The sequence below is a fragment of the Anser brachyrhynchus genome (assembly GCF_964034855.1).
Source record: "Anser brachyrhynchus genome assembly, chromosome: 4".
Classification (NCBI taxonomy): Eukaryota; Metazoa; Chordata; class Aves; order Anseriformes; family Anatidae; genus Anser; species Anser brachyrhynchus.
In genome coordinates, this window is record NC_137698.1 from 53485525 (window position 1) to 53513449 (window position 27925).

Consider the following 27925-nt stretch of genomic DNA (forward strand, 5'->3'; position numbering starts at 1 on the left):
AGCTAAGACCTCTGTTCAAGGGGATGCTCAGTGGGTATGGGACAGCCAATCCGGATCTATAGTTCAGGACCACTTTTTCCGTGCTGCATATTACTTCTTTTGAGAGGTCAGATTTCTTGGAGGAAATCACACTGGTGTCCAGCAGAGAAATGCAGGATACAGATGAAGATCAGTTAATTATTTAAAAAACAGAGTACAAAATTTCTCTTCCTGAAGCAATTTTGAGCAGACATCAAGCACAACTATTAAAAAGGCCAATATTTGACTTATTTTTACATGAAAGAAAGTTAATAGAGATGGGTTATTAACTTTTGGTTTAAAATATTTTTGATATTACATTAAGGCAATCTCACACAGAGAGACACAAATTGAGAGTTTACAGGATTACAAATCGAAAGCTTATTTTCTGCTGCTACTCTCCATTATTCACTGCAAATCACCGTTCCAGTTAGCATTTTTACCACAGAGATAATTTCATAGAATATTAATACATAGTTAAAAGGAAACAAGCACAAAGTAATAGTTAAATCCAGCAAACAGTTGTCAAACTTTGCCTCTAACTTCCTCTCCCTTTCCTCCTCCCCATAATTTCCCAGGGAGCAGATCAAGACTGGAAATTTAAAAGAATATAGATTTTTTTACTGTATACAAAAAAAAAAAAAAAAAAAACCCAAAACCAGAAAGGTCCTCTCCAACCTTCCTTTATCACCAATGCCATTAATGCAAATTGTCAGAACATCATTTTTGAATAAATGAAAACTATTTACTCTGCTTTGCATATAATTAGAGGAGGTCTAGCTTGTGGGAAAGTGGAGCTCTGTGTCAGTTCTCTCCTAGTTTCATCAGATACATTTTTTATTATTGTGATTAGTTTAGGGGAAAAAAAAAAAGAAAGAAAGAAAGAAAGAAAAAAAAAGTTTTCAATTGTTATTTTCAGATTTGGCCAGAAAGTGTGTTTTCTTGTATCCTATTATTCCTATAGTGCCTTTGCCTCTACCAAATATTAACACAAAACCTCTCTTTCTTTTGCTTCTTTGTGCCTTGTGTTTCATACACTTTTTAAAATGTCACATTTTCCTTTTCACACATCTTTTGATAAAGAGCTGAGAATAGTCATAGAAATATAAAATCCCATCATTGATCTCAATCTAAAAATAATTTTAATTTAGACAGATATGTTGTATCCTACTGGCACAACACCGTTCTGTGTTGTGGTAATCCAAGAAATGCTGCTTTTATTATCTCATAGTCGCATACCCTCCGTCTGCTTGCTTTTATGCGTTTAACCAATGCATGTTGCACTTCCTACTCCTCTGCCCTGATTCTGCAAATGAGGCCTCTGAGTCATTTACACTTCGTTTTCCATTCATGCCCCGTAGGTTTTAATCCAGTTGATAGTGTGTACAGAAACAGGTACATTGAGCCCTTCTGAACACAGAATGAAGCTACAGCATCTACATGCTGCACACTAATTATTAACAGCTTCTAGAACAAGGCTGTGTGTAAGCAGCCCAGTTTTCCAGTCTAGTGCTTCCCTTCACTCAAAGCTTTCCTAATACTTTTTTTTTTATGATATCAATAAATGAAATTATAATTAAAACATGAGCAGATCAACAGTGCCTTTAGATTTTCAGGTGTAATCTCTTAATCCTGTACTAATATTAGACTTTGGTCATTTTTTTCAAATCCTCTGTTTAACATGTCTGGGCTACTCCTTAATTTGCCCAAAGATTAGCTTTGGTAAACCAACCTGTGAGTGTTTCACGGTAGTCAGCTGATTTCCTTTTCAATTTGTCTTTTGCATGATTTATTGCTTGCTAAGAGAGCCTAATTAATTTTAATGGACTGCTAGTATGCGTCTATTGGAATATTGACATTTTATCACCAATTAGCCTCTATTCCTTATCTCATTATGCCGTTAGCTGGCATTTTATTACTTTACCTTATAGGATTAGGAAATGCTTCTTCCTTTGTTTTTCAACATATCTGTTTTTAATTAGGGTGTTGAGTTTTTTTATTTGGAAAACAGGAGCTTTATATATTGAAAGTACGCAGGCCATGAAGATGTATGCTTATATACCAGGAAGGTGTAATCATCTTATACATCCTTCTCTCTTTTTCTCCACCTATATTTTTTTCCAAAATGCATCCCCCAAGTTGACAAATTAAGCTCCATATGTAAGTTTGCATTCAAGCTAGAATTGCCTTCTTTATTCCAAACCATTCTGCCACAAGAAACTTTGAGTGATTTTTATCTATAATATCTTGCTAAACTGCAATGCCCAATTTCTTCATTATGAAACTCTGCTGCAGGACAGTCCCCCACTTCTCATCATGAGTATCTTCAGGCATCAGAAGAGTGACTGTGTAGCATAATCATAATGCAGCATTAAAAGACGTGTGGGGCTGTTATGGGAAGCTTAAGCCTAGGCAGTGGCCTCACAGATACCTCTGTGAGGTATCACAGAGCTGTTGTAGGGTTATTGTCTGGAAAAGAGGTTGTTGGCATTGGGTATAAAATTGTTCAAAGAAAATTGCTTGCAATTACACATCCTGAACAATCTCCTTGGCCAGTAGCTGAAGTTGCGTCTATTTACTAGTGTTTATTTATCTGTAGAGCTTTCCTTTGCATAATTCAGACTTGAACTACAATCTGAAGATTGCTCAGTATTTCATTAATAAAGGTCAGAGCATAAAGAAAATCAACACTGAAACGTCTGTTTAGAGTAGTAAAAGTGAGGTTGGGCTACATAAAAATTTGGAAAAGAAACATAAATCCAAATGGATTTCTGCAGCAGTCAAAACAGCACAGATATCAATACAATTAGACTATTTTACATAGTCTACATACGTTACTGATGTCTTACATACATTACTGATGAAATTGTAGAGAATATGAATCCATAGCAAAAATATTCTTAGTATGAAGTATTTGGTACATATTGGTAGACTTGTTCACCAAGAATATTATTTATGGACTACATGATTATTTGGCACAACAGTTTGTAAAAAAATACAGGATATCAATTGACAGGCTGTACTGTTGTTTACATTAGAAATATATGGTATTTCAGTGATAGAAGGAACTCTGATGTATGATGATGGAACCAAACAAGAATAATAAAACATTTATTAGTGCTTACTCCTTTAAAACAACACTGATTTATATATATATATATATATATACATGAAAATTTTAATAGATTTGGTTAATGGGCTGTGTTGAAAGGTATCTGAGATACAGGCACATTGTTTTCTTTTGTTGTTTCAGGGGGCTATAACCTCTTCCAGAGTTGCACAGAGAACAGATGAGACTAAGCTTAAGATCTTCTGTCCCCATTCATTAAGATTCACCAGAGGATGTCTGTGCCTGTTAACTTTATACAGCCCTTAATTTTACCCCTGTTCCTCTCCCATGAACAGATACTTAGTTTCATTGGTCAGTGCATATTGTATTATACTCAGTTGCTGCTGAGACCTTCAAAAGATAGGAATATGTTAAATTTTGCCCCAGAAAGGTGCACGGTATAGTTCTTTTCAGAGTAAGTGATAACCACTGCAGATGCATTGGAGAATTGTACAGGTTATTAACATAACCTCAGAAGAGTTACCCTATTGAATTAGAAGAAGGGTTTTCATATGAATTTATGAATTTATTTAATAACCTGTAGTACTAATAATTTGATGTTTACTAGACTTCTAACTGGCCCTATGCAGATTTTAGTGATAAAGAGAGATTAGCTTTATGTTAAAAATACCATTACTCTATAGTGTTTTTAGAATAAAGTAATCTGCTTCATAACGTATGTTATTCTCATGATGATTTAACAACTTGTCTTAGATGCATTAGATGTGGAAGCAACAGCAGCAAAGATGGCAGCATAAACATCATGCTCTACTACCTGCCCTTTGCTAAAGAAATTAAAGAGAATGTGGGAGGAAGAAACACTGTGTTGAGAGTGCTGAGACTGACAGCCATGAAAGAGATGAAATAACAGCGTGCAGAATATGTATTCACCAATTATGATGACAGGGTTTCACTGAAAGGTGGACCCGCTACCATTACACCCAAACCGAGCTGTTAGGGCAGGCTTCTGTTTCCAAGTGATCAAGAGAATCATGTATAGCTTTAAATAGATAATAAAAGTTAGTCGAATCCAGCAGCTCTTCTAATGCAGCTTCATCTTTTCTCCTATCAGTAAAGAGTTTGAACTGTGAAATACTTTTTCCTCCTTTTTTTTTCCTCCATTATCAATATAGAGTTTGAACTGTGAAATACTTTTTCGACTCTGTGTTTTTCCCATTATTTTCATCTGACTTCAAAATATTCTGTAGCCTCTTCTTGCCTGGGAAGGCACACAGTCTTGGTCTTAGAGCTTGGCCAAGATCACCATATTCTCAACATCACACATGTAATACACATGCTACTGGGAGCTAACAAATTCTCAGAAACACCTATTGGGGAGGGTGTTTTGTTTGTTTGTGAGCAAGATGCAGGATTTTTTCAAAAAATATTTTGTGTATAGCTGACCAGCTTCATTTCTGACAGGGTGGCATGACAGCACATTTCATTTGTTTGTCCTTAAGCTTGGACACTGTGATCTTTTATATAGGCTGAGTAAAGGAAGGGATGTTGCTTCTGCCTCGTACCATCACTGGGTCACTTGGAACAGAAAAGTTGTGCAAATCTGAGAAAAAAATAAATAAATCTGGTAGCCCCCAGCAGAAATGACTCAAGGAAACCCATTTTCTGTTGTGGTTCATTCTCATTTAGTAAAAGCCTTTGAGAATTACCAATAGGAAAATATCTAGGCAAATCCAAAGCTGTAGCTGATCTGGATGCCTCATCATAGATGTGGCTTGAAGACAATTACCATTTTACTGAATTTGCTCCTGTACTATCACAGAAGCAACCACATGGAATCCTGTTAACAAATTTATCAAATTTCAAAACCTTGTTGTTTTGCTTGTTAAAAAGCTACTACTATATTCACAATTGGTTTAAATCAACTTATTTTTATACCAGCACTGTAATTTCTGTGGAAAGGAAAGGAAAGGAAAGGGAAGGGAAGGGAAGGGAAGGGAAGGGAAGGGAAGGGAAGGGAAGGGAAGGGAAGGGAAGGGAAGGGAAGGGAAGGGAAGGGAAGGGAAGGGAAGGGAAGGGAAGGGAAGGGAAGGGAAGGGAAGGGAAGGGAAGGGAAGGGAAGGGAAGGGAAGGGAAGGGAAGGGAAGGGAAGGGAAGGGAAGGGAAGGGAAGGGAAGGGAAGGGAAGGGAAGGGAAGGGAAGGGAAGGGAAGGGAAGGGAAGGGAAGGGAAGGGAAGGGAAGGGAAGGGAAGGGAAGGGAAGGGAAGGGAAGGGAAGGGAAGGGAAGGGAAGGGAAGGGAAGGGAAGGGAAGGGAAGGGAAGGGAAGGGAAGGGAAGGGAAGGGAAGGGAAGGGAAGGGAAGGGAAGGGAAGGGAAGGGAAGGGAAGGGAAGGGAAAGGGAAAGGGAAAGGGAAAGGGAAAGGGAAAGGGAAAGGGAAAGGGAAAGGGAAAGGGAAAGGAAAAGGAAAAGGAAAAGGAAAAGGAAAAGGAAAAGGAAAAGGAAAAGGAAAAGGAAAAGGAAAAGGAAAAGGAAAAGAAAAAGAAAAAGAAAAAGAAAAAGGAGGGAGGGAGGGAGGAAAGAAGGAAGGAAGGAAGGAAGGAAGGAAGGAAGGAAGGAAGGAAGGAAGGAAGGAAGGAAGGAAGGAAGGAAGGAAGGAAGGAAGGAAGGAACAGGGAAAGTTAGAAGCTCTTTCTACATCTCCTTTGATTTGAAATTGTCTTTCAAGACTGTGGGAAGCCGTAATTAAATGTGGTATTCTGGGTCAGGTCTTCCCTTTAGAGCTGTTCAGTATTTTCTTCTGGGTATGCCTGACTTGTCATGCTCAGGAATTGCATACATCCTACTCTTTAATGTCTGTATTACTTTGTTCAGAGGCACTGTGATCAATTAGCACAACCAATTATTTCCTATCCTTTTGTTCCAGCTCAGATACTTAGGGAAGAAATTCTTGTTAATAATGTTCAAGATGCCTTTTATACTGATCTATTTCATCCTGTTTTTAACATTTTTGGTCTTCAGCATCAGTTCATTTCTCCAGCTTCCCTTTTAATGGCAGTTCTTGCAGCTTTGTGTCAACAACACATTTTAGCAGCATGCTTCTGTGCAGAGGTCATGACTACAAATACTAAATGAGACACTCCTCTCAAGAATGATTCCTAAGGGAAACCACTTGTCACTTTTCTCTAGCTTAACAATTCAATTTTCAGTGCATCTTCACCTCCCATTTAGTCAAAGGTTGCCAACTTTGTATTTGTGTATCCATCCTCCTCGTCTGGCTTTTTGCAGATCATTGCTGCAGAAGTTTCACAATACTCCTCAAATGAGTGAGAAGTTGTGCTGATGTCTTAGCAAAATATTTATTACTCAGAATTCATCTTTTCATGCAGCTGCAGATTCTATTCCTATCAACATATTTATAGCACACCCATCACCAAAGTCTAAGAAACCCACGGCAAGCAGAAAAATATGTATATTTACACAAAGCCCACTCAGAGGACTGCTGCACTTAAATGCTGCAAGTTTTTCCTTCATGTATATAATTTGGCAAAGCAGTTAAAGATTCTTCATGCTTAAATGCCTAAGGAAACTAAGACATTATTAATTCTTGCATAAAACAGCAAGAAAAGTCAATGAAATCTTGGAATATTTAGAGCAGCAACACTTGTTTATGCAAAGCCATGACACATAAACTCATATTTATTTTACGATCAGTTAAAATAAGTTCATTCAAAGAACATTTTAATAATAACATGAAGGCACAATAAATTGAGTTAAAATGTTTGGGCCTATCTTGTATTCTTAAGCTCCATGACAAAACTGGTTAGTACAATTTTACAGCCCAGAGAATAATGCTGCCACTGTTTTCTGTACAGTTGCAGCTGAGAAACAGCTTTTTCCCCCTTTCCTTCATGACATTTTCTTTTTGTTTATTAAAAATAGAAAAGGACAGCTGCATACTTAGATTTGCATTAACTTCATAAATTGTTAATCCTGAAAAGACATGCTGCTCACAGAGGGGGTTTAGTTTAATGCTGTGGACTCCCATTCAGTGACTATCGCTATTTCTTATGTCTGAAATTGTGCATATCAGGCAATATTTGCTTCTGTATAAACTGAGCCAATTCTCAGGGTGTCCCTTGATGCAAGTAAGAGCTTTATTTTTGTTTTGGAAAAGAGGGCTCTCACATCAATCTACTTTGTCCTGATATCCAGGCTTGGACAAGGGTTAAGGAATCAAGCAGGCACATACCATATACTACCATATACTACCATACACTACCATATACTACTATTTCCAAGCCTCTTTAACTCATTTACTTCCCAGCCATAAGGTTTTCCTTTTATTTTGGCTAAACTGAGATGCTTAATACACTTAGTGAAGCCTTTATTAAAGAAATATAAAGGAGGAAAACATGACTGGAAATTTTCCAAATTTTTCATTGCTTACATGAGAGATGACAGGAGAGAAGCATTCAATCAAATGAATGTTTTGCAAACATCTGTAAGCTATGTTCCAGTTATGGAAAATCTGAAAACCACATAACAAAAAAAAAAAAAAAAAAAAAAAAGGAAGATTTAAGTATATATGCTGGACAACTCCAAAATTGTCATCCTGAGAAACCTGACTCAGCTATTGCTTCACTGTGCAATCTATAGCAGAGTTTTCTATTTTCCAGGCTTTTAGCTTTCAATGTCTGTGTTCCTGGACCGCCTACTGAGATTGTTCCACAAGGCAGAAAATAATTCATCATCTAAAAATGATGAATCCTTTCCTAGTAGCTATGCTTTAAAAACATATCTAAATACACAACCAATAAAAATGAACTGCAAGAGCAATACAATGGTTCCAATCCTAGCAGCGCTGTTTGATGATGACTATGAAAGCATTTCTGAGTTTTTTGAAACAGAGAAGTTTCAGAAGGTGTTAAGTTCCTCCAGGTCCATCTATAACATTGCTGAATATAGCACTGTGTCTCTTTTGCATATATTCAGGCTGATGTATGATAATAAACGAGATGTTGTCAGTGAACTCATGTTCTGTTTTAAGTTTGGTGAAAGACCAAAGCACCTCCTTCAGCATAGCTGAAACAAAGTTATACTTACAGTACTGCAACTCAGATCAGGATCTGATCCATGCTATCAAAAATGCATCCCTATGAATGTGCCAGAACTGAAATTCTCATTACTGAGCAAACAATAGCAGTAGGAAGCAAAGGATATGATGATTGTAAAATAATTGCCTGCCTCCACCTGCTGAGGAAAAAAGTGTCATATTTTATGTTATATTATATAATGTCTTACCATTAATAGCAATGTATTCCTATATCTATATTTTTAGTACTGCATTATCTATGTCTACATTATCCATAGATACTGCATAATCCATAAATACTCTTATTCTAATTACTTTGCCATGCATGTTAAAATAGTCCATATTCTTTGCCCCTTTCTTTGTTTTAGTCTTTCACATAAAGACTTTAAATAGCTTCAGAAATATATAATAAAATAATAATCTGTAGAACTATTGGTTCAGTTGTGTTACAGACTTAGGGAGATATAGGAGGATATATATATATGGTTGTGTTCAGAAAAATCTGCTGAAATATTTTTTCAGTGAAAAATAAGGGTTTCATCAGAAGCTAAAACATTTGAGGCACACGGATTTAAATGAATTTATTCCTCCCCTCCCCCCCCCCCAAAAAAAAAAGAGAAAAGAAAAGAAAAACAGAAAATTTCCAAAGTATTGGAAGTTAATTCAATAATTATTCATTTTTTTACTTATGTGGATTTCATCTTTAATATATATATTGTGTATATATATCATATATATATACATGTAAATTGCTGAAATGACAAAAATTGTCTTAAGAGACAAAAAAAATAAAAAGCAAAAATCACAAAAACACACATCCTGAGCAAGAGAAGAAGCAAATTTTTTCTAGTCCATCATATACTTAAAACATGTAAAACCTCCACTATGACTAGGATATTACAAATATATTTTGCCAGGGATTTTTACCCTCATAATCATAATGAGGGGAAAGGAATTTAAGAAGTGTGGAAGAAGTCCTTGCAGAAATAAAGACAGAACTATTTCCTGTTCTGAAATTGGTTCCTCTTTTGTTGTTTTTGTTTTAAATACATTCTCTTTCAAGGGAAACATCAACATTTTTGTTCTGTTAAAAAAAGTGTCTACCAGTGTTCATCTCACATCTGTGACCTCGTCTGGAATACAGGCAGCTCTGAAGCTCTGCCATTCATGCATAGTAAGGATAACATGAAAGCTAGCTTTTCAGCATGTAACTTACAATAGCTTGTATGAAAAATGCAGGACTCCGTATTGACACATTTTTCTTCCTCTTTTCCAAATTTCTTTGCACTTTCTTTAAAAGGAAATAAGGAACAATGTCATAAACTGTTGACTGATGAGTGAAAATCAAAGTCAATTAGAAGCAGCCAGAAGAACCAATGTTAAGATCATTGGATCTTCATTCATCTTTTCCATTAAGGACAGAGTAGTTGCCTCGTGTTTAGACTTCATTTGCTTTCCTAAATTTGTCAAACCACAGTGATACCATGGAATACCACTCATTAGCAGAGCAGAAACCAAGTAAGAATGAAAAAGGGTGATATCTTCTGTAGTTTCAAGAAATAAACCTGTTACTGAGTTTATGATCTTGATTTTACTTTCTCTTTGCCCAAGCTGTACTTTATTGTGTAACCCATCTCAGTGAGATTTCTTCTGGTTTAATATTATGAGTATCCAGTTATCATACAATATTTTCAGCAGTAGATCTGGAAAACATTTTCAGAAGAGACCACCCACATTTAACAGATGGAGAAACTCAGGCACCAAGGCAGGGGCACACTGATGTTCATAATGACATTGAAAAGCAGAAGAAAATAACATTTTCAGACACAAAACCAATTTGTTCAGTGTAAATGTCTTGTTGCATTTGAAAGCTCAATGTACAGCTGATTAGGAAAGATATGCTATCATTGGTAAAACTTGGTTAAATGAAGCTAACATTTGAGGCAATCAGACGAAGTAATATTAAGAGAAACAAGATGTTGGAAGCAAAACATTTTGTACAAAAATCCTGAGGCCAATGAAAGAGAGGAGTATTTTGACCTTTGGTTCCTGTTTGGGGGATAGAGTGAGAAGAAAAGTAACATGTAGGCCTTTCCTTGATTAATCACCACACAGATAGCACTTGGAAGTCTGAGTTACTGAAGTTACATCATACACCCCTGACAGTCCTTATGCATATAGTCTTTTGTCATCTCTGGAGCGTGACAGAAAAAAAGCACCACCTCAAGCTGTTGTCAAAAGCAGGTTTCAGTTTGAGATGCTGTTGGAAACTTCCAAATGCAGAACTACGACTTATTCTAGGCTCTTTTTGTCACCTGTAAGGCAACAAATGAGTCTTGTATTCTGAAAGATGAAATATTCCCAAACCTTATGGTTATTAGAAGAAAGAAGTGTTTTCATATCAGCTGCCCCTTATCTTCTTCCAGATCTTAATGTTTGTGTGTTTTAGTATATTTGTACAACTAAGATATTACAGCTCTTAGATGAATGCAATGAAGATGCCAATTAATACAAAATGAGATTATATTCATTATGAATGATTACTTGCTAAAATGCATTGAATGCTGCTATTCTAACCTGGTAACTTTTTTTGTGATGATACTCCCAAGTAATTATTCCATCTGCTGGCCAATCCTCTTTTGAGCCTGTCCAAGACAGAAAAATAAAATAAAAGTAAAATAGTTTAGACAATGAAATTCTAGTAAAACAATTATTGACTTGACATTGGTCACACTGAGGCAAAACTGTTAGTGATAATCAGAGTGAGGTTGTAATTTTCTATGAAATGTTTTTCCTATTAGGTAGGAAAAATGAAAATTATGTTAAAATGAAAATTGCTCATGTTTGTTTGGCAGATGAAATCTGAAGTAATAACTTTCATTAGTACTTTCAACTGTCCCAAAATGACATTAAATATATTTTTCTTTTCTGCTCTTACTGCTTTTGTTGTTACTACTTTTAATTCAAACATTATTCAAATAATTTACTGGAATTGCTGTAAAATGTATAAGTGAATGTGTATCTCTCTGAAATTCTCATACTGATTCTTGTAGTTTGTCTGTTTTGCCTCTATTAGGGCTAAATTAGATAATTGACTAATATCTATATTTCTGCACTGATAAGACAAGTTTTGTGAATATCTCAAGATATGGTATGTTTCATAAAATCCAAAATTCTAACAATAATGAAAGAAATGATAGTCTTTTGGACTTATTTTGTATTCAATTTGCAAGATAGTGGAAAATCAGTGCATGTTTTATTATTTAACATTTTTATTATTTAAAAACTTTTCAAATATAGTTAATATTTCAAGAAAGAATGAGCTTAAATAAACACATTTCAGTCTGTGGTGGGCGTAATTTATTCATGCAACTGTGTTAAGTGATTAAATATCTCAGTTATGCATATTTATTGTGTCTCCTGATAAGATATCTGAAACTTTGGAAATAAGGGGAGAATGAATTCCTCCTACCTATCATAATCTTGGTTTCCTCTGGGCTGGGAACCAGTGTCTTTTTAACTTGGTCAGGGGTGGAAATGTTACATGTAAATACAACCATTGGGCACAACTAGATGTCACCTTGCAGCAAATATTTTTGGTGAGGGATTTAAGCAATAAATAAATATTGCAGGTAAGATCTCTCAGCTTACAAATTCGTGCATTGTGTTGCATCCATAATAAGCTGAATAGAATCAGAAGTGGATATAGTGTTTGCAGGACAGATGTTAAGAACCTAAAAGTGCTCAGAACAGGTCTGGTGTAATTTAGCTGTTGATTAGTGCTGCCGGAAGAAGGGAGGACTACTTTAGGAAGAGCTACGGTGGTGCAAGAAAGCATTTTAGGAGAGTATTGTAAGAAGTGTTGAGGAAATCATGGAAAAGCTAACCAGGACCAGCAAGCTCCATTGGCCTACATAGCTGCATAACAGAGGGCACAGAAAAATCTTCTGGCAAATGGTATTTTCTACCTTATCAAAATAAATTACATAAAAATGAAAATTACATAAAAATGAAAACTGGTCATAGGCACTTTTGTGTATATTAACAGCAACATGTATTTTTAGTCTTAAATGAGCTTGCTTAGAAACATGAATAATTAATTATACTTTTAATAAGTGGTCTTTATTTTCCTCTTCTTCCATCCAAACTTTAAGTACGTAACTGTGGAAAAGAAAACTTTTTCTCCTTACAGAGCATCTGCTCTGTGCTGTTAATAAATAAATAAATAAATAAATAATATATATTTTTTAAGTAGTTTATTGTTTTGACCCTTGTTTCTCAGTCCCTACATTAAATTTTTCAGTTTTATGTCAAAGGTGAGTTGTTCGTCCTCACACTCCAGGCCTTTGATTGACTATCCTCACCTAGCCCCCACATATTTCCTGTTGTAATTTTAACTCATGGCTTCAACCAGACCATGGTGACTTTATCTATTGCTCACATTCATGTCATTGCTGATACTGCTCCTTACTTGAGGAAGAAAATACCTCTTAAATCTGGACTGCTATTGTGTTATTCTCCTTCAAAATCCTCCTTAAAACTCTCTGTTTCTATGCTGCTCATATAGGTCTTGACAAAAGATTAGACAGCTGGAGGTCTGAGACAAGCAGCCTATCATGCTGACCAATACTGCATTTTTTTGGTACTTTCCCATCTGTCTCTTCCCATCTGTTGTTTCTTGTCATGTTCTTAGATTTTAAACTGTTTAGGCGCAAAGGTCATCTATTAATTAATGCTGATGCAGCCTAACTACGTTGTGCACAATGCAGGTGATTAATAGAGCATATAGTCTGCAACTGCAAGAGGAATAAATTTATTATTAATAACAGCCACATCTTTAATAAAGGCAAATCCTTTTTGGGTCTTCATTTTTACTCCTTGTATCTGATTACATGATAGCATTTAGTTTAGTTCAAGATATATAACATCACACTTATCTTCACATGTTGTCCAAGAAGTGCATGACAATTTTTTTTGATGTTTTGAATATTGCTGTTTTGAAATTTTAACTGTGATCAGTGTACTCTTGTCCCTTAAATGCTTTTGATTCTGTGTTGTCACAAATGTAGTTTGCTCTTCTGCAAATACTCAGGATTTCTGTTAAGGATTTCACGTTTTGTTTACTGCACTGCAGTTGTGATCTGTGCTGTTTCACTGTTTCCCAAAGAGAATTCATTCAGTGAATTCAGTCTTCAGTCTTTGTTTGTGGGTTTATGTGATATAGTCACAATATTTTGGTTGAGTAAGTGTAGATATATAATATTTCTAGATACAAATCATTTGCAAATTCTTTGTTTTTTTGGGTTTTTTTGCACAGGAGAAAATATGTGTTGAGTGAATTCAATATTCAATAACTTTTATTTTACTTAAATATATACCAGATAAATAAGATTGTTTTTCTGCATGTTTTCACATTTTCTATAGTTATTAGGGTGAATGCTTTCAATGTTCCATAAGGCTGATCTAGGAATTTGGATCTAAATATAGTGTGCTATTATCAGCATGTGCTTTACATAGTTTAGGATGCGATGCCTCATTAATTTCATATTATTTTACTTTATTTTCCATGTACCAGCCATTAATGATAAAATAGGTGAATGGCACTGTTATTACTGAAATGTTAGTCTGAAATGTACTTCAAAGCTTGTACATAGAAGTAAGAAAGATTTCGTTGATGGTCATCACTGTTACTGAGGAAAAGCTTTCAGCAAACATTTCTGCTCCTTTCACAGCATTCTTGAAGACTGACACATCCCAAGAACCTGCAAGGAAAGGCATAAAACTATGCAAATATAATCTGAGTATATTCTGAATTGCCACTCTGTTAGTTCTTCAACTCTTAGGAAAACTCGCTGTGGACTCTTAAACTGTTCATTTAATTCTCTGCTTTCTGTCAATAATCAAAATTAAAATACAGACTTCTTCTTAGTGTATATTTCTCATTATTTTGTACTTGCATACTGCCTATAGTGCTATCATTAGTATCATGTAAGCCTGCCAAAATTGCTGATGTCTAAAATATATTTCTTTAATGAGACACTTCTTTCAAGCCAGTGCGTGGTATTTTGGCAACTTTCTACTAGTGTGTTTTATACACATTCTGTAAATTCACATTAACATTAATTTATTTTGCATGCCAGTAGGAAAGAAACCTGTGAAATTGAAAGAGATGGAAGGAAGAAGTGGAGATTACACATTTTATCTAAAGTGATTGACAAAGTAATTGACAGAGCAAAGAAATGTGAGATGATACCAGACAAACTAGAAGTAAAACTGTGGAGGAAAAAGTTTGTTTTATTGTCTGAGATTATGGATTTTGTCTTTTTTTTTTTTTCTGCCCATGCTGTCCGTCACAAAGAGTTCTTACCAATGTAAGGGTTGTGAATGAATTTACATTAAAAGAAAATATCAAAACAAAGATTCCTGAGATCATTGTCTTAATCCCTCTCCTTCAGTCTTGAAATAATTTTTGAGCTTCTGTGGGCGTAGCAGTGTTTTTGGAAGTGACAGAATCCCCGAAGTCCCACTGAAATAAGTTTGTGTTTGGTAGATCTTATTTGAGTGGGTATTTTTTACATTCCAGGTATATTTTTATTGAAAGTAAACTACATGTTGATGAGGACATTATTACTGTACGCGTGTGTAGGAAAAAGACAAGTTTCATGTATGTTTCAAGTTGCCATAAGCCTTCTCTGAAAAATGCAATCCCTTCTCTTGTATTCTTTCCTGTCCCTTTGGTGCCTTTAGTTCTGGCACAAGCATTTGTGTGGCCACACAGGGAGCTGCATCTGACAGCTGAGAAGTTAAAACTAATTTAGGAAAAATAAAATGTGAGTCGTTCAAAAAGGAGTGTTACTTATCTTGGTGGAAAGGGATTCAACTTCGTGTTGCCTAAAGCTCTGATTAGGGCTTTGCCAAATACAGATCCAGTGGCTAAAAGACTGTTTCACAGTTGAGCAGATGCCCAACCAATATCAATATTTACAAAGCAGAAGGCAGCAGCCAGCAATGCAGTTGATGACAGACTGAAATTCCTGATTAGGTTATCCTTAAATATGTTCTTAGAAGAAAGGGAAAGGGAGTGAGGAAGGTGAATGATAAGTTGCCAGAAGTATTTGGCAACCTCAGAGATCCAAGGAAAGCACAGGGATCTAAAAGTCCTTCCCCAGCCCAACACCTGTTTTCTTTGAATGCAGCCTAAGGATACAGGATAGGAAAGAGAATAGTGAGTCTATAAACCCATAGGTTAAACAGTAATTTATAGTTTGTCCTATGAATCCTGGGAGGGAGATGCATCTAGGGTTTGTTTCTGCAATATGAAGATGGAATGATTATCTTTCTTTGTCACTCTGCCCCCATAAAGCTTTTGCAAGTGCATTGTCTACTTCTGACTTCTTTTTTTTTTTTTTTTTTTTTGTAATTTAAGCCTGTGGTAGAAGTAATTTCAAGAAAATAGTTAAAACAGAACAACTTAAAGACATCTGGATCCTTGAAACTGGGATTTTATTGTAGTATCTAGACCACTATCCTGGTGTTGAAAGAATTGAGAAGACACTTTTCCTTTTAGCTTTAAAGAGAGAGTTGGAAGCTTGGGATTTGCATCAAGGAATTCTCTTCCAGTGATCAACGGTAACAAGATAAGCTTTCTGTCAGCATCAGCTAGGGGAAAGAAGCAATGAAGTCTTAAGGGAGTTTATAAGAACTACATGATAAAATGTCCTGCTTTTGATACTGTTCTCCTGACTTCTTTTTGTGGTCAATTGAGAATATCACCCTAGATAAGTCTTATTAAATTTCAGATCAATAGATTAATAATTTGAAGATGATTTGGTATAGTTTAATATTAATTAACTATTTTTTTAAGGAATAGCTCTTTTTTTTTTTTTGAAAACTAACAAACATTTCTTGTGGACAGAACAAAAGATTTTAGCTCTTAACTCTGCTGGCCACTGAAAAATAATCAAAAAGAGGCAGATAATATTAGCACATAGAGCTGAGTGCAAACCTACTTGACAGTTAGGAAATGAATGACAAGGATGTTTACCAGAAGTTGCTGAGATATTTCTGAAATACAATTAGTTTGGTCTGTTCACTGTTGCAAGTGAAGGTATGGAAGATGCCTGATTTTTATGATTTTTTTTTTATTTATTTTTCATATATATCAATGAACTCATTTTTAAGTTGTCCTTAAGTATCAAAATTATCTTAAGAAAGGTTTCAGATTTGGGTCCAAGAAATGACATTTCTTGGTACATCTTCACAATTTTCAGATTAATACATTTAAAAACGGTTTTGTGGACTCTTTGTTAGTTTTACTGGAATGCAACAAATTGTGTCAGAATTTCATTGACTCTCTCCTATATTTATGTACTGTTCTGCCTATCACAGAACCCAGTCAGAAAACTAATAAATGGAAAGAGTATGGTTTTGTTATTTGTTCAAAACAAGACTAGGTTGAAGTATCTAATGAATTCAAGTTGGGCATCAGAGTGCTTATTGCATATCTTCAGTCATTCCAAATAACAAAGGTAGTTCCCTCTATATAAGTTAATCTCTTTATATTGTGAATAATGTTAATATTTCAAATACAGCTTTACTGGAAGTAAAAGAAATTTTCAATAAATAAATGATTTGTTTAACTCATTCTACTATACCCTTTCTAGAAGTTAATTTAACATCAGATGGTAGTAAATGTGACAGAAAAAAATATTTTTGTGTTGTGTTTTTTGTTTTGTTTTTGAGACAGAGCACTTATCACTTACAGGCATGTGGTACTAATCTGAAAGATGAATTGGTTCATTCCCTTCAAGTACCACATATCCATTCACACACCACCAAGTTTAACACTATTAAAGGGTAATTTCTCCTGTGAGATCTATGCCCGGTACAGCCAAAATCTCTACACAGTGCCTTTTAAACTTTTCATGGCAGGTAAGGGGATTTAAATAAAATGCTTCATCAAATGTGCAATCACAAAGATATTCTTCCTGTTGAAATATCCACGTATTCAAACAACAAATAAACATTGCTAAAAATCGTGATGCTCTGAAACATTAACAATAAGACAGTATCTTTTCACTCCTTCTTTCATCATTAAATTACTTTCCAAGATCTTTTTTTTTTTTTTTTTTTTTTTTTTTTTTTTTTTTTACATTCACACTAGAATGAACACTCTTTTGAAATCCATTTTTTATAACTTAAGGTCACAGATTATGTTGTCTCTGACTTGAATGGGGTCAACATTTTGGTCTAAAACATTTTTTTTAAATGGATGCAGTTTTGGAACCAGATTCACAGATCAGAATCAGATTGTTAGTGAAGCCAAACCAATTTGCATATTCTGAAAACATGAACTTGAAGCTTTGCCAGATCATAGGTCATAGTTACAAAACTGTTTTGTTAAGATGTGAGTAACCTAAGTGCTATTCTTCATGTTAAGGAAGCTGTGCTGCAATTCACAAGACCTTTCTGTGTCAGTCTCATCTGGAAGCTGACTTGCTTGGCTTTCTTAGGTCACATAAAATTTAGGTTCTGCTCCAAGTACCGAAGTTGGTTTGTCAACAGTATTGGCCTTTAATGCAAGAGTTCAGGGCTTAAAGCATTAATAAATCAAAGCCTCCCAGATACTAATTCTCTCTTGTGCCTGAGGGAAGTTAACTCACGTCTTCCAAATGTATATATTACCCTGAAGGCACTAGAGTAATTGAAGGTGAAGGGAACATTCTCTTCAGTTTATTGAAGCTATTCTACTTTGCATTGACTAAAGCCAAGTCTCAGTTGGGTCAAAGAACACACAAGTGTGAGCATTTGGCTACCCATAGCAGTTGATCACTCATCTGAAAGGAGAAATAAAAATAGGAAAATCTGAGTTTCAATCCTCCTTCTGAAAAATACTTCACTATTTTATACTAAGCATTCTTTGGATCTGGCTTTTAATCCAAAAACTGGTTTGAAATTTTGTTCCAGAGGAGACACAAGATGAAAACTGAGTATTTACTTATTTCTTTATCTATTTCTTTATTTATTTGCTTTTTAATTATTTTACTTGCTATTTTTTAAAAAAACAAACAAGCAAACACCACAACACAAATATTATATTTCTTTTTCTGGCCATAGAGCAGTTGATTTAGCTTGATTTTGTTGTGCATTTAAGAGGACAGAGTGCAGTGGTCCTTTTGTAAACTTCTTTGCCATCAAGCACTATTCTTCAAAAAGTGTATGTTCACAGAAGAGATTTCAATAAGATGATATAGCACAGAACTTACAGTTGCTAGTTTTAACCTACAACTCTGGTGGTAAGAGGCAAGCTGAATCCCATGCTGGTCTCAAGGAATTAGCTGGATTTTCTCCTATCAGTGGAAATATCATTAATATGCCACAGATTATCATAGAATGGCTTGGGTTGGAAGCAACCTTAAAGACCATCTAGTTCCAACTCTCCTACCATGGGCAGGGATGCCACCTCTAGATCAGGTTGCCCATGACATCATCCAAGCTGGCCTTGAAAACCTCCAGGGATGAGGCATCCACAGCTTCTCTGGGCAACCTGTTCCAGTGCCTCACCATCCTCTGAGGGAAGAATTTCCTGCTAACATCTAACTCTCCCCTCTTTTAGTTTAAAACCCTTCCCCCTTGTCCTATCATTATCTGCCTGAGCAAAAAGTTGCTCTCCATCTTCTTTTATAAGCCCCCTTACTGAAAGGCTGCAGTGAGGTCACCCTAGTGCCTTCCTTTCTTCACGCTGAACATCCCCAGGTCTCTCAACCTTTCTTCAGAGGAGAGGTGAAGAAAGATCCATGCCTCTGATCATCTTTATGGCCCACCCTTGGACCCACTGTAAGCGGTCCACATCCTTCTTGTGCTGGGGGCACCAAACCTGGATGCAGTACTCCAAGTGAGGCCTCACAAGGGCAGAGTATGTGCCCTTGTGATTGTAAACTAGACATTGGTGTTAATTATATTATTGAAAATCAGAGTAACAATACAAACCACAAATATATTGGGTTTATAGAGCTATCTTGTTATAGCTTTTTTGAAAAAAAAAATCTTTTTAAAAAATAAAGGTGAAATTAGACAAAAAAAAAAAAAAATAGTCCTTTATCATAAAAGTAACATACTAAGTACTCAGAAGTCTGTTAATGAAAATGTTCTCACAGTAATCATAACCTGTCATCAAAATTCACAGGTGACTTTTCTCTAAGCTTTTAGGTTAGTGCAATACTTTGAATGTTGGTGAAAAGTAATAAAAAAGGTAGATATACAAGATGGATGAGTCCATCATAATATGGGATTTGATGAGGGGTTTTTGTTGTTGTTCTTTTTTACAATAGATTATTAAATACAGTTAATTTTACTTAGATTTTTAAGAATAAAGCATAAAACAATAGGATTTGTTTAATAATGTAATGTGAGAAACTAAGTAGAAGAAAATTTCATTCAGGAGTATTAACAAGGCTGTGTACCAGACTGAAATCCTATGTAGCTACGCAAAATGATGAGAAAAAAGTCTTCGTGTCATGCAAAATCATATGCAAATCACATACTGCCAATATTCTCATTCATGCAAAAATTATGAATCAAATTGAAAACCATATTGTTGGATTAGATTTTTTTTTATAAATACAAATAAAAATAGCATTTGTTCTCTTTGCTATCATGTTTTCGAGCCTTCCAAGATAATCAGTCAGTTTAAGCCTTGTTGTCCTCCTGTTTTCATTTTTGTTGAAATCAGTTTAAAACATGGAAGGTTGTTTTGGATTTTTACATCATTATTTTATTAACAATGCTGCAATGTTTTTAAGATGCATTCTCAATAAATATAAAGTATTTGCTAAAAATTTTTGTCTTGTAAGACACACCTTCTGATGAGAGGCTAGGGACACTTTGGGTTGTGTACTCTGGAGAAAAGGAGGCTGAGAGGTGACCTCACTGCTCTCTATAGTTTCCTGAGGAGGGGAAGGGGAGAGGGAGGTACCTGCCTGTTCTTCCTGATAACTGATGACAGGATGCACGGGAACAGCACAAAGATGGGCCAGGGGAGGATATTAGGAAAAGGTTGTGGTTTGTTTGTTTTTTTTTTTAAAAAAAAGAGGGATATTAGGAAAAATTTCTTTATTGTGAGGGTGGTCAAACGCTGTGGCAGGCTTCCTAGCAATGTGGTTGATGCCCCATGCCTGTCAGCATTCAAGAGGCATTTGGATAAATGCCCTTAATAATAATATGCTTTGACTTTTGGTTAGTCCTGAAGTGGTCAAGAGTTGGGCTTGATCTTTGTAGGTTCCTTCCAACTCAATTATTCTATTTATGTATTCGAACTGCCCAGAAAAGTGTTAACTGGGAAATGTTGGGAGAACTGGGCAGTGGAGAGGACAACCAGACATATATGGGTAGAGGCGAATGAGTTGGAGAGGACCAAGATGCAGTGACTCACTTCCAGCTTCCAGCTGGAGAACCAGCAGCAGGTAAGAGGTCCTGGAAAGGGCAGGAGAAAGAGGGACAGGAAAGGGTGAAGGCTGGAAGTCAGTGAAGCCTTTTAGTTACATGCACAGTAGAGCAAATATACTTTCTCTGAGTTTCTATTCTATAGACCTATTCTATACTTGTGGAAAATAAATATTTCCAGGTAGACTGATTTGTGTGAACATCTTTGGTGATATTTTGGAAGGGCTGAGAAGGTATAGTGGAGCCAACACCCCATCACACAGTCCCAGTCACAAATGAGGGCAATAAGGAGTTGCTTTCTGAAACAGAGAGATATCTAAATTTATCTAATAATCCCTAATTTTGAAAATAAAAGAAATTTCTTCTCAGGACCCTTGATTGTGTATTTATAAATTCTTTGGGGGTTTAAGCAGATGTAAAATACTGTGAGAAAAAAAACTCTAATTCAGCAGGACTCTTACTTCTGTTAATAATGCGCTATCGAGAAAGAAGTACAGGAGCATATAAATAATTCTTTCTGAGGGAGTATCTGTTAATTTTTAAAAGGAGAGGTGTGAGAGAAACCTGTGTATGGATTAAATTCATTGTGAATTTAGGCAATTCAGAGCTGTAAGGTACTGAACGTCAGGGCCCTGATCCAAATAAACATTTACATACCTGCTAATATCAGGCAGTTGGATAACCTTGTAGCTGTAAAATGGATTTATTTTTTTTATATTCTTGGAAGTATGTATGTGTGTTTCAATACTTTTTTTGAATTAGATCCTTAGTACAGTGCAGGTTTGAGCCCTGGAGAAACAAGGAATAGCAATAAAGAAGTAATAGACCAACTAGACATAATATCTTGATTCACGTGGTTACAGCAAAAAAAAAAAAAAAATGGTCAGGAAAGACAGAGTTGAAGTCTACAGGGTGTTGCTAACACTAAACTAATTTCTCAATCGCAGACTCTGTTGTTACATTTGAAGAAGCTATGATTGTAAACTAGACATTGGTGTTAATTATGTTATTGAAAATCACAGTAACAATACTGAAATCATTATCTGATTAACTGCTCAGTTTTATAATCACTCAGTTTTATAATCACATGCTGCACAGGCAGAGTAATTCCATGATGTCAGCTGACTGTCTACATTTAGCATATTCATACAACAGTTTTGAGGTATGAAATGAAGTGCCAGATAGAATAATAGAAGGCAGGCATGTAAATCTATTTAAGAAGGTGAACCTGAAGAGAAAGAGAAGGGAAATTTCTGCAGCCGTGCACTAAATATTTTCTACTAAAGAAGTAGAAAATCACTTGTGATTTCCACTGTGAATAATGTAAGTACAAGCCCTGATGGATTGTTTTCTCTTCTCTTTGGATCTTGATTATTCATGGATTTCTCCAGGTGGACTACAGAAATGTGGCACAGTATCTTGGGATGCTGTCTTAAACAAAAGAAGAGCAGATTGTTGAGTGCTGCTTTGTTAGTTTATTATATATATTTGGTTTTGTGTTTTTCTTTTTTTTGTTTTCCCCTGTGTCTCTTATAAAATACTGCCATCTTCTTAGATTCCTTTGAATCATAGAACTGCACTGTCAAAAAGACACTAGAGTGTTTGTATTGCTCCTGCATTCTTTATAATTGTAATTGTATTTCTGATTTGTAATTCTGAAAAACAGAATAATAAGTGACTCAAAAATCTCCTTGCAACTTTGTCCCACTAACTCGGAGTTGGGCTGTCATACCCAGAGTTTTGGTCCAAGCAAAGACAGTAACTGATGCTTGTGGTGTTTGGGTAACCTGTAAGGGTAAGCTAGGTTTGATAAGACATTTAGATGCTGTTTGGACTCTGTCAGGATTCCTAGCAGACACACAACTGTCACTGAAATACTGCTCTTCATTTTCATTTAGATGTTTAAACATCTTTGCTCTGATCCGAAGCCTGTTGAACTCTGTACATATTTCTGTGAGCTTTAGATAGTGTCCCAAACTGACATCATGATGTTTATATGATGTCAGCATAACATCATTTCACAGCTGGAGTTTTGAAATAAGTTTTCGGAAATGAAAATACTTGTACAGATTTAGCGACAACCATCTTCACATTCATAATTCTGCTCAAGACTTCAAAGCAAAAATAATATCTGGAGAGAATACAGCCTTGATCCTGTTTTCAGTTGCATGAAGCACGGAGCAATTCCTGCTGATAGGCCATCAGCTTGCTCTCTCTGCTGCTACAGAGTGCTTCGTTGCAGATAACTTCATAGCCTCCTTTTCCTTGCCAGCTTGTGCAGTAGGAGATGTACAATCTAATCCTGAATGTGCACTGAGGCAAATCTGGCATAACAACTGACAGTAGGAGGGGAGTGAAATGAGTATATGGCAAAAATAAATAAATAAATAATAATAAAAAGCCTAAAGACTGTCAGTACAGAACAATCTCTGTTATTCCAGGATTAATACTCTTTTGGAGACCGGGGTTTCTGCATAGCTGACATCTGTAGGGCATGGTATCAGTAGACTGTTCCGAACAGATAAATTAGAGTTTCAAAAAAATAAAAATGAAAATAAAATAAAAAATTAAAAAATCAATGCCCTTGGAATATTTTTCTTTAAGCAAAGGAAAGAGATTGCAAAATGTATGGCAGTATTTTCCTAATACTACAAAATCTAATTTCTCATAATAAACTTCTGGGGATGTGGTGGCAAAATACCTCTTTCAAACTTGCCTGCAGGGATTTCTGATGCAGATAATCTGTGAGGATTATACATATTTCATTGCCTGGATTCTTCCTAGGCAGGCATTGAATTCTTGCTGAAAACATTTTTAGGTGTGAGGATATTGACAACTGAACACACATGTAGGACCAGACCTAGAGGTCACATACCACTCTGACATAATTCTTTTGACTAAAAGGAAATGCCTCCATTTTATCTCAGCTGAGACCCCGTGTCGTGTTTTTCTAAATGACAGCTGATCAGTTTTCTGTGTAAACCGATACATATTTAATACTTTTTCTTTCCTGCCTTGTATTAGGGCCACCACAGAGAACTGTTTCCCCCAAACAAGACCATGAGGACAGGAAGCACGACAAAGTCTTGGACAAGGGTAGTGAAAGTGGGACTTCCTGCAACGAGTTGTCCACCTCAAGTTGTGACAGCCACTCAGAAGCAAGCACTCCTCAAGAAAATGCTTCTAGCACTCAGCAGTCCACAGCTCACCAGCCAAATACTCTGACTTTGGATCGTCCATCTAAGAAGGCCCCAGTGCAGTGGATGCCACCGCCAGACAAACGCAGGAACAGTGAACTCTTTCAAACTCTCATTAGCAAGTCCAGAGAAACAAATCTTTCCAAAAAGAAGGTATGTGAGAAGCTGAGTGTTGAGGAAGAAATGAGAAAATGCATTCAAGATTTTAAAAAAATCCACATTCCAGATTACTTTCCAGAGCGCAAACGTCCCTGGCAGTCTGAACTCTTACAGAAATATGGGTTATAGTACTCAGCTCTTTCATTACATATCTCTGGGGCATTTGATGTTTAATAAGTTGCCACTAACTTACTGATGTCCTCCTCCTGGCCAACTCTGCCACCAGAGCTATTCCTGCTGCTTATTTCCTTCTGTGAACAGTGGATGTTGGATAGTACATGGTTTCTTTAAAAATATATATAAAAAGATAGAAACTTAAAAATACAAAAAAGTGTCTCATCTAAACCACCTCATAATAGCAAAGAAAAACGTGCATGGTGAAGAAAGATGGTTTTCGAACTGTAGTCAGTTGAGCTTCATTATCATTTTGGAATTTATCAAATAAAAATCTCAATCATCAGTTAATGCCTCGTTTTATGTCACAAATAAAAATGACTCAGACTTGCTATGGATGAAGAGAAACAGGGTTAAAAATTTGATTGAACTGGTTTCAGAACTAACTCCCAATGTTCTTTCAATGTTAATGCAATAAAACAAATACCTATTTTGCATGAGCACAATGTTACAAATAAATCACACAAGAACAAGAGGTTGTCTGTTGCTTGGAGAATTATTTGTTTGATACCAAGCCTATAAACGTAAAACGTCTAAGGGATTGAATTTGCTTTGTTCTGGGTCTGTGATTTTTTTGTGTGTACAGTGTTCTGTATGTAAGGATGGTGTAAATATGCCTTATACTGTTTTATTATTGCACCAACAACGTTCATCTATTAGTGCTTGTCAGGATTATTTCTGTGAAATGCAAACTTATGACAGATTGTGAAAACTGGTTTGATGGTCTGAAAGTTTCTGTTATGTTAGTCGCTAAAATTGGAGAAAAATAAAAGAGACTTTAATGTATTTATTAAAAGAACCATCTGGTAGATTTTCTTGGCTATCGTTATCTCCTCTCTTTAAGAGACTCAAGCAAATTGTTTTTGTTTTGTTTTGCTTTGTTTAATGTTTTCATAACTACTTTGCTGAAAAAAAAATGAAAAAAAAAACCACACAACACAAAGCCAAACAAAAAAACATGTTTCAGGAGTGGGCGAACAATGTTTAGTGCAGTGCCATTTAATCGGAACAACAGTACAGACTCCAGAAGGAAGAGCTATGCTAGGCTGCAGGGGGGAATGAACTAAAACACTGCATGTTTTCACTAACAGAACTGAAAGCAGTCCAACCTCGACAAGTTCACAAAAATCATCTTAGAAACAGAGGATTTAAAATATCACAGAAAATTTACACATTTACAAAATAAAGTTTTCTGTGAATAGTCTTTTCTATGACAAACCTAATTTCTCAAAGCAGATACAGGAAAATTGATATGGTTTTCATTATAACAAGGTAACTGTGGTGCAGACAGCTATACTTGGAAAGAGCTTATTGCTCTTTCCCATTCAACTAATCAGTTTACTCCAGCATTTCATCTTTTGAAAGCATTTTCATAACTTAAAATAAGACTAATGAGAATTTTTGAGAATCTCACACTGAATTTTCTTCTTGCTTTTTGAATCTGACTTCATAGCGCTTCTCACAGGTTATGCAGTTTTCCATTGTCTTTATTTTATGCCGTTTCCATTTGGGATGATGCCTTTTAGGTTCACACAGTATCTTGAACCTTTCTATTAAACCTTGCCATTGAGTTTGGAGACTGTTTTGTGCTACTTACTCTTAGCACTTCAGTCACTACCTGCCTATGGTATGGCTAGGTATTTGTTTGACCTGTTTATCCCTTCTAATTTGTCAATATGTAGATTTTTTTTTAATGATATTTTTTTTTCTTTTAATGGACTACCTAAAATTTCTCAGATTTAATTCATTCCTGAAGAGAACTGAAGTGTTCGCAAGGCACAAGTGATGTGTCAGATAAACCACATTGCTGTTACTTAGCAACCCCACTAGCATCTTCAGATTAAGTGTTTTGGTCGGGGGGTTGCACAGCACACACTCTCCTTCTTTCAGAGTGAAAAATTGGCACGTGTAGTAAGAGACTGGGAAAAAGCAATGGCTCCCGTGAATCCTCCAGGCATATTCTGCGATGCCTGTCACGCTTTTCATACAGTTCACACAGTTACAGCTCCAACCCCATCTATGTGTTTATTAATTTACAGGTTTAAGATTACAGGCTGTGATTAGGGAGATGGCAAGCCACATCATTTGGTGTAACTGAGGAGCTTGTGGGTGATTAGATGGATAGGGTTGGCAGGAAATTCCCAAGTGTTATAAGAGAATTCTCTAATAGAAGCAGGAAGTGGTAAGAGCTGGGTTTTTCGATTGCATCCTTCTTTCTCCTCTTTTTCTTACTTTTCTAATTAGCTTCTTTCTCTTTTATCCATTTCAGCCTTTTTCATTGTATTTCTTTTCCAGCTATTTACTTTGTTACAGAGGAGTAGTCTACAAACATTGGAATTCTGTGTCCTTTATTGTCTTTCAGTAGAGGTGGTCAGTCCATTAAAATTCCACTCCATGTGAAGTTTATACATTTAAAATACACATTCTTTGGAAAGGAAAGATAGATCAAAATATTTTTTTTTCAATCTTAAATTTGAAAAAGAATGTCAAAAATAAATTTGTTATTTTTCTTTCAATATTTCAATTATAATTTTCATATTATTTTCACGTTCTAAAGGGTTATGTTTCACAGTTAGAATAATGACATTAACTTTTATCTCATTATAGAACAAGTTGTTTTTAGCCAGCAGATGATAAGTTTTAGATGATAATTGCTTTGTTAAAATACATAAAAAAAATAAAATCAATATAAGATAAAATACTAATAGGTCACATAACATATAAATGAAACTTATTTCTGGAAGGAAAGTAAGTCGTTTTGAAAAAAATATTTTGTTTTCAGAAAGTTTTTTCTAAGTCAACAAAAACGCTTAAATCATTATGTTATTGGGAATTGAACTTGTAAAACCATCTCCCTTTGTATATTTCTGCCAAGTTTAGTTCCTAATTTTTAACATGCTAAGCAACACAGAAAGGTATATTATAAACTGTTTTTAAAGATTAGGAACAGATAAAAATAAAACAAATTTTCCTTTAGAAGCAATGTCCTAATTGAACTAATATTTCACAAAATTCAAGTATTCTATTCTATTCTATTCTATTCTATTCTATTCTATTCTATTCTATTCTATTCTATTCTATTCTATTCTATTCTATTCTATTCTATTCTACTCTACTCTACTCTACTCTACTCTACTCTACTCTACTCTACTCTACACTATTCATCAGAATCTACCACAAAAACAGTTCTCGTTGCCCATGTTTACTCACTATAAAAATTATTTTTAAGACCACATGATGGATATCACATCTGTCTATTTTTATATTCTTTGTTGTCCTAACTGAGCAGATGGGAAACAGGGGTACATGCAATGGAGTTTACACCTTCAAAATGTGTGAAGAAAGATCATAATCACATGGTGGCCTAATTACTGCTGAAGGATTACTTCTGAACCTATTTCTGAGGATTATTTCTCACCCAAATTTCAAGTTTTGGATTTTATTCTTTTTATTTATCTACTGGAAGAAAAATCTACCAAACAAATCAGATGAGCAAAAATGTTTGGACAGAAGTCGGTAGTGTCCATAAAATTGCCACTGAGCACATGCTTTGAAATTAATTTTGAAATATATTTTAGAATTCAGTTTCAATGAATTTTAAATGAACTAAATTGTATTTAAAACATCATGTCCACCTTTAAAAACTGTGCTTATTCAAAATCATTTGACTTTCTAATGCTGTCTTTGTTCAAGTAATGATGTTCAAAAATACACTTCCTACTGGAGGTGGAAAACTCAATTTAGTATACTGGGTAACAACAGGGCAATGATGGGTT

The 27925-nt window shown here is 35.4% G+C and overlaps 1 protein-coding gene across 1 annotated transcript in view; it reads left to right on the top strand.

Annotated features, from left to right (window-relative positions):
• Positions 1-24948, top strand: part of KCTD8 (potassium channel tetramerization domain containing 8) — an 88739-nt gene extending 63791 nt beyond the window's left edge. Inside the window, exon 2 of the mRNA XM_080590262.1 lies at positions 23644-24948. Within this exon, the coding sequence (XP_080446388.1) occupies positions 23644-24104 (461 nt within the window). The 3' untranslated portion in view covers positions 24105-24948. The remainder of the gene's footprint in view (positions 1-23643) is intronic.
• Positions 24949-27925: the final 2977 nt, after the last annotated feature.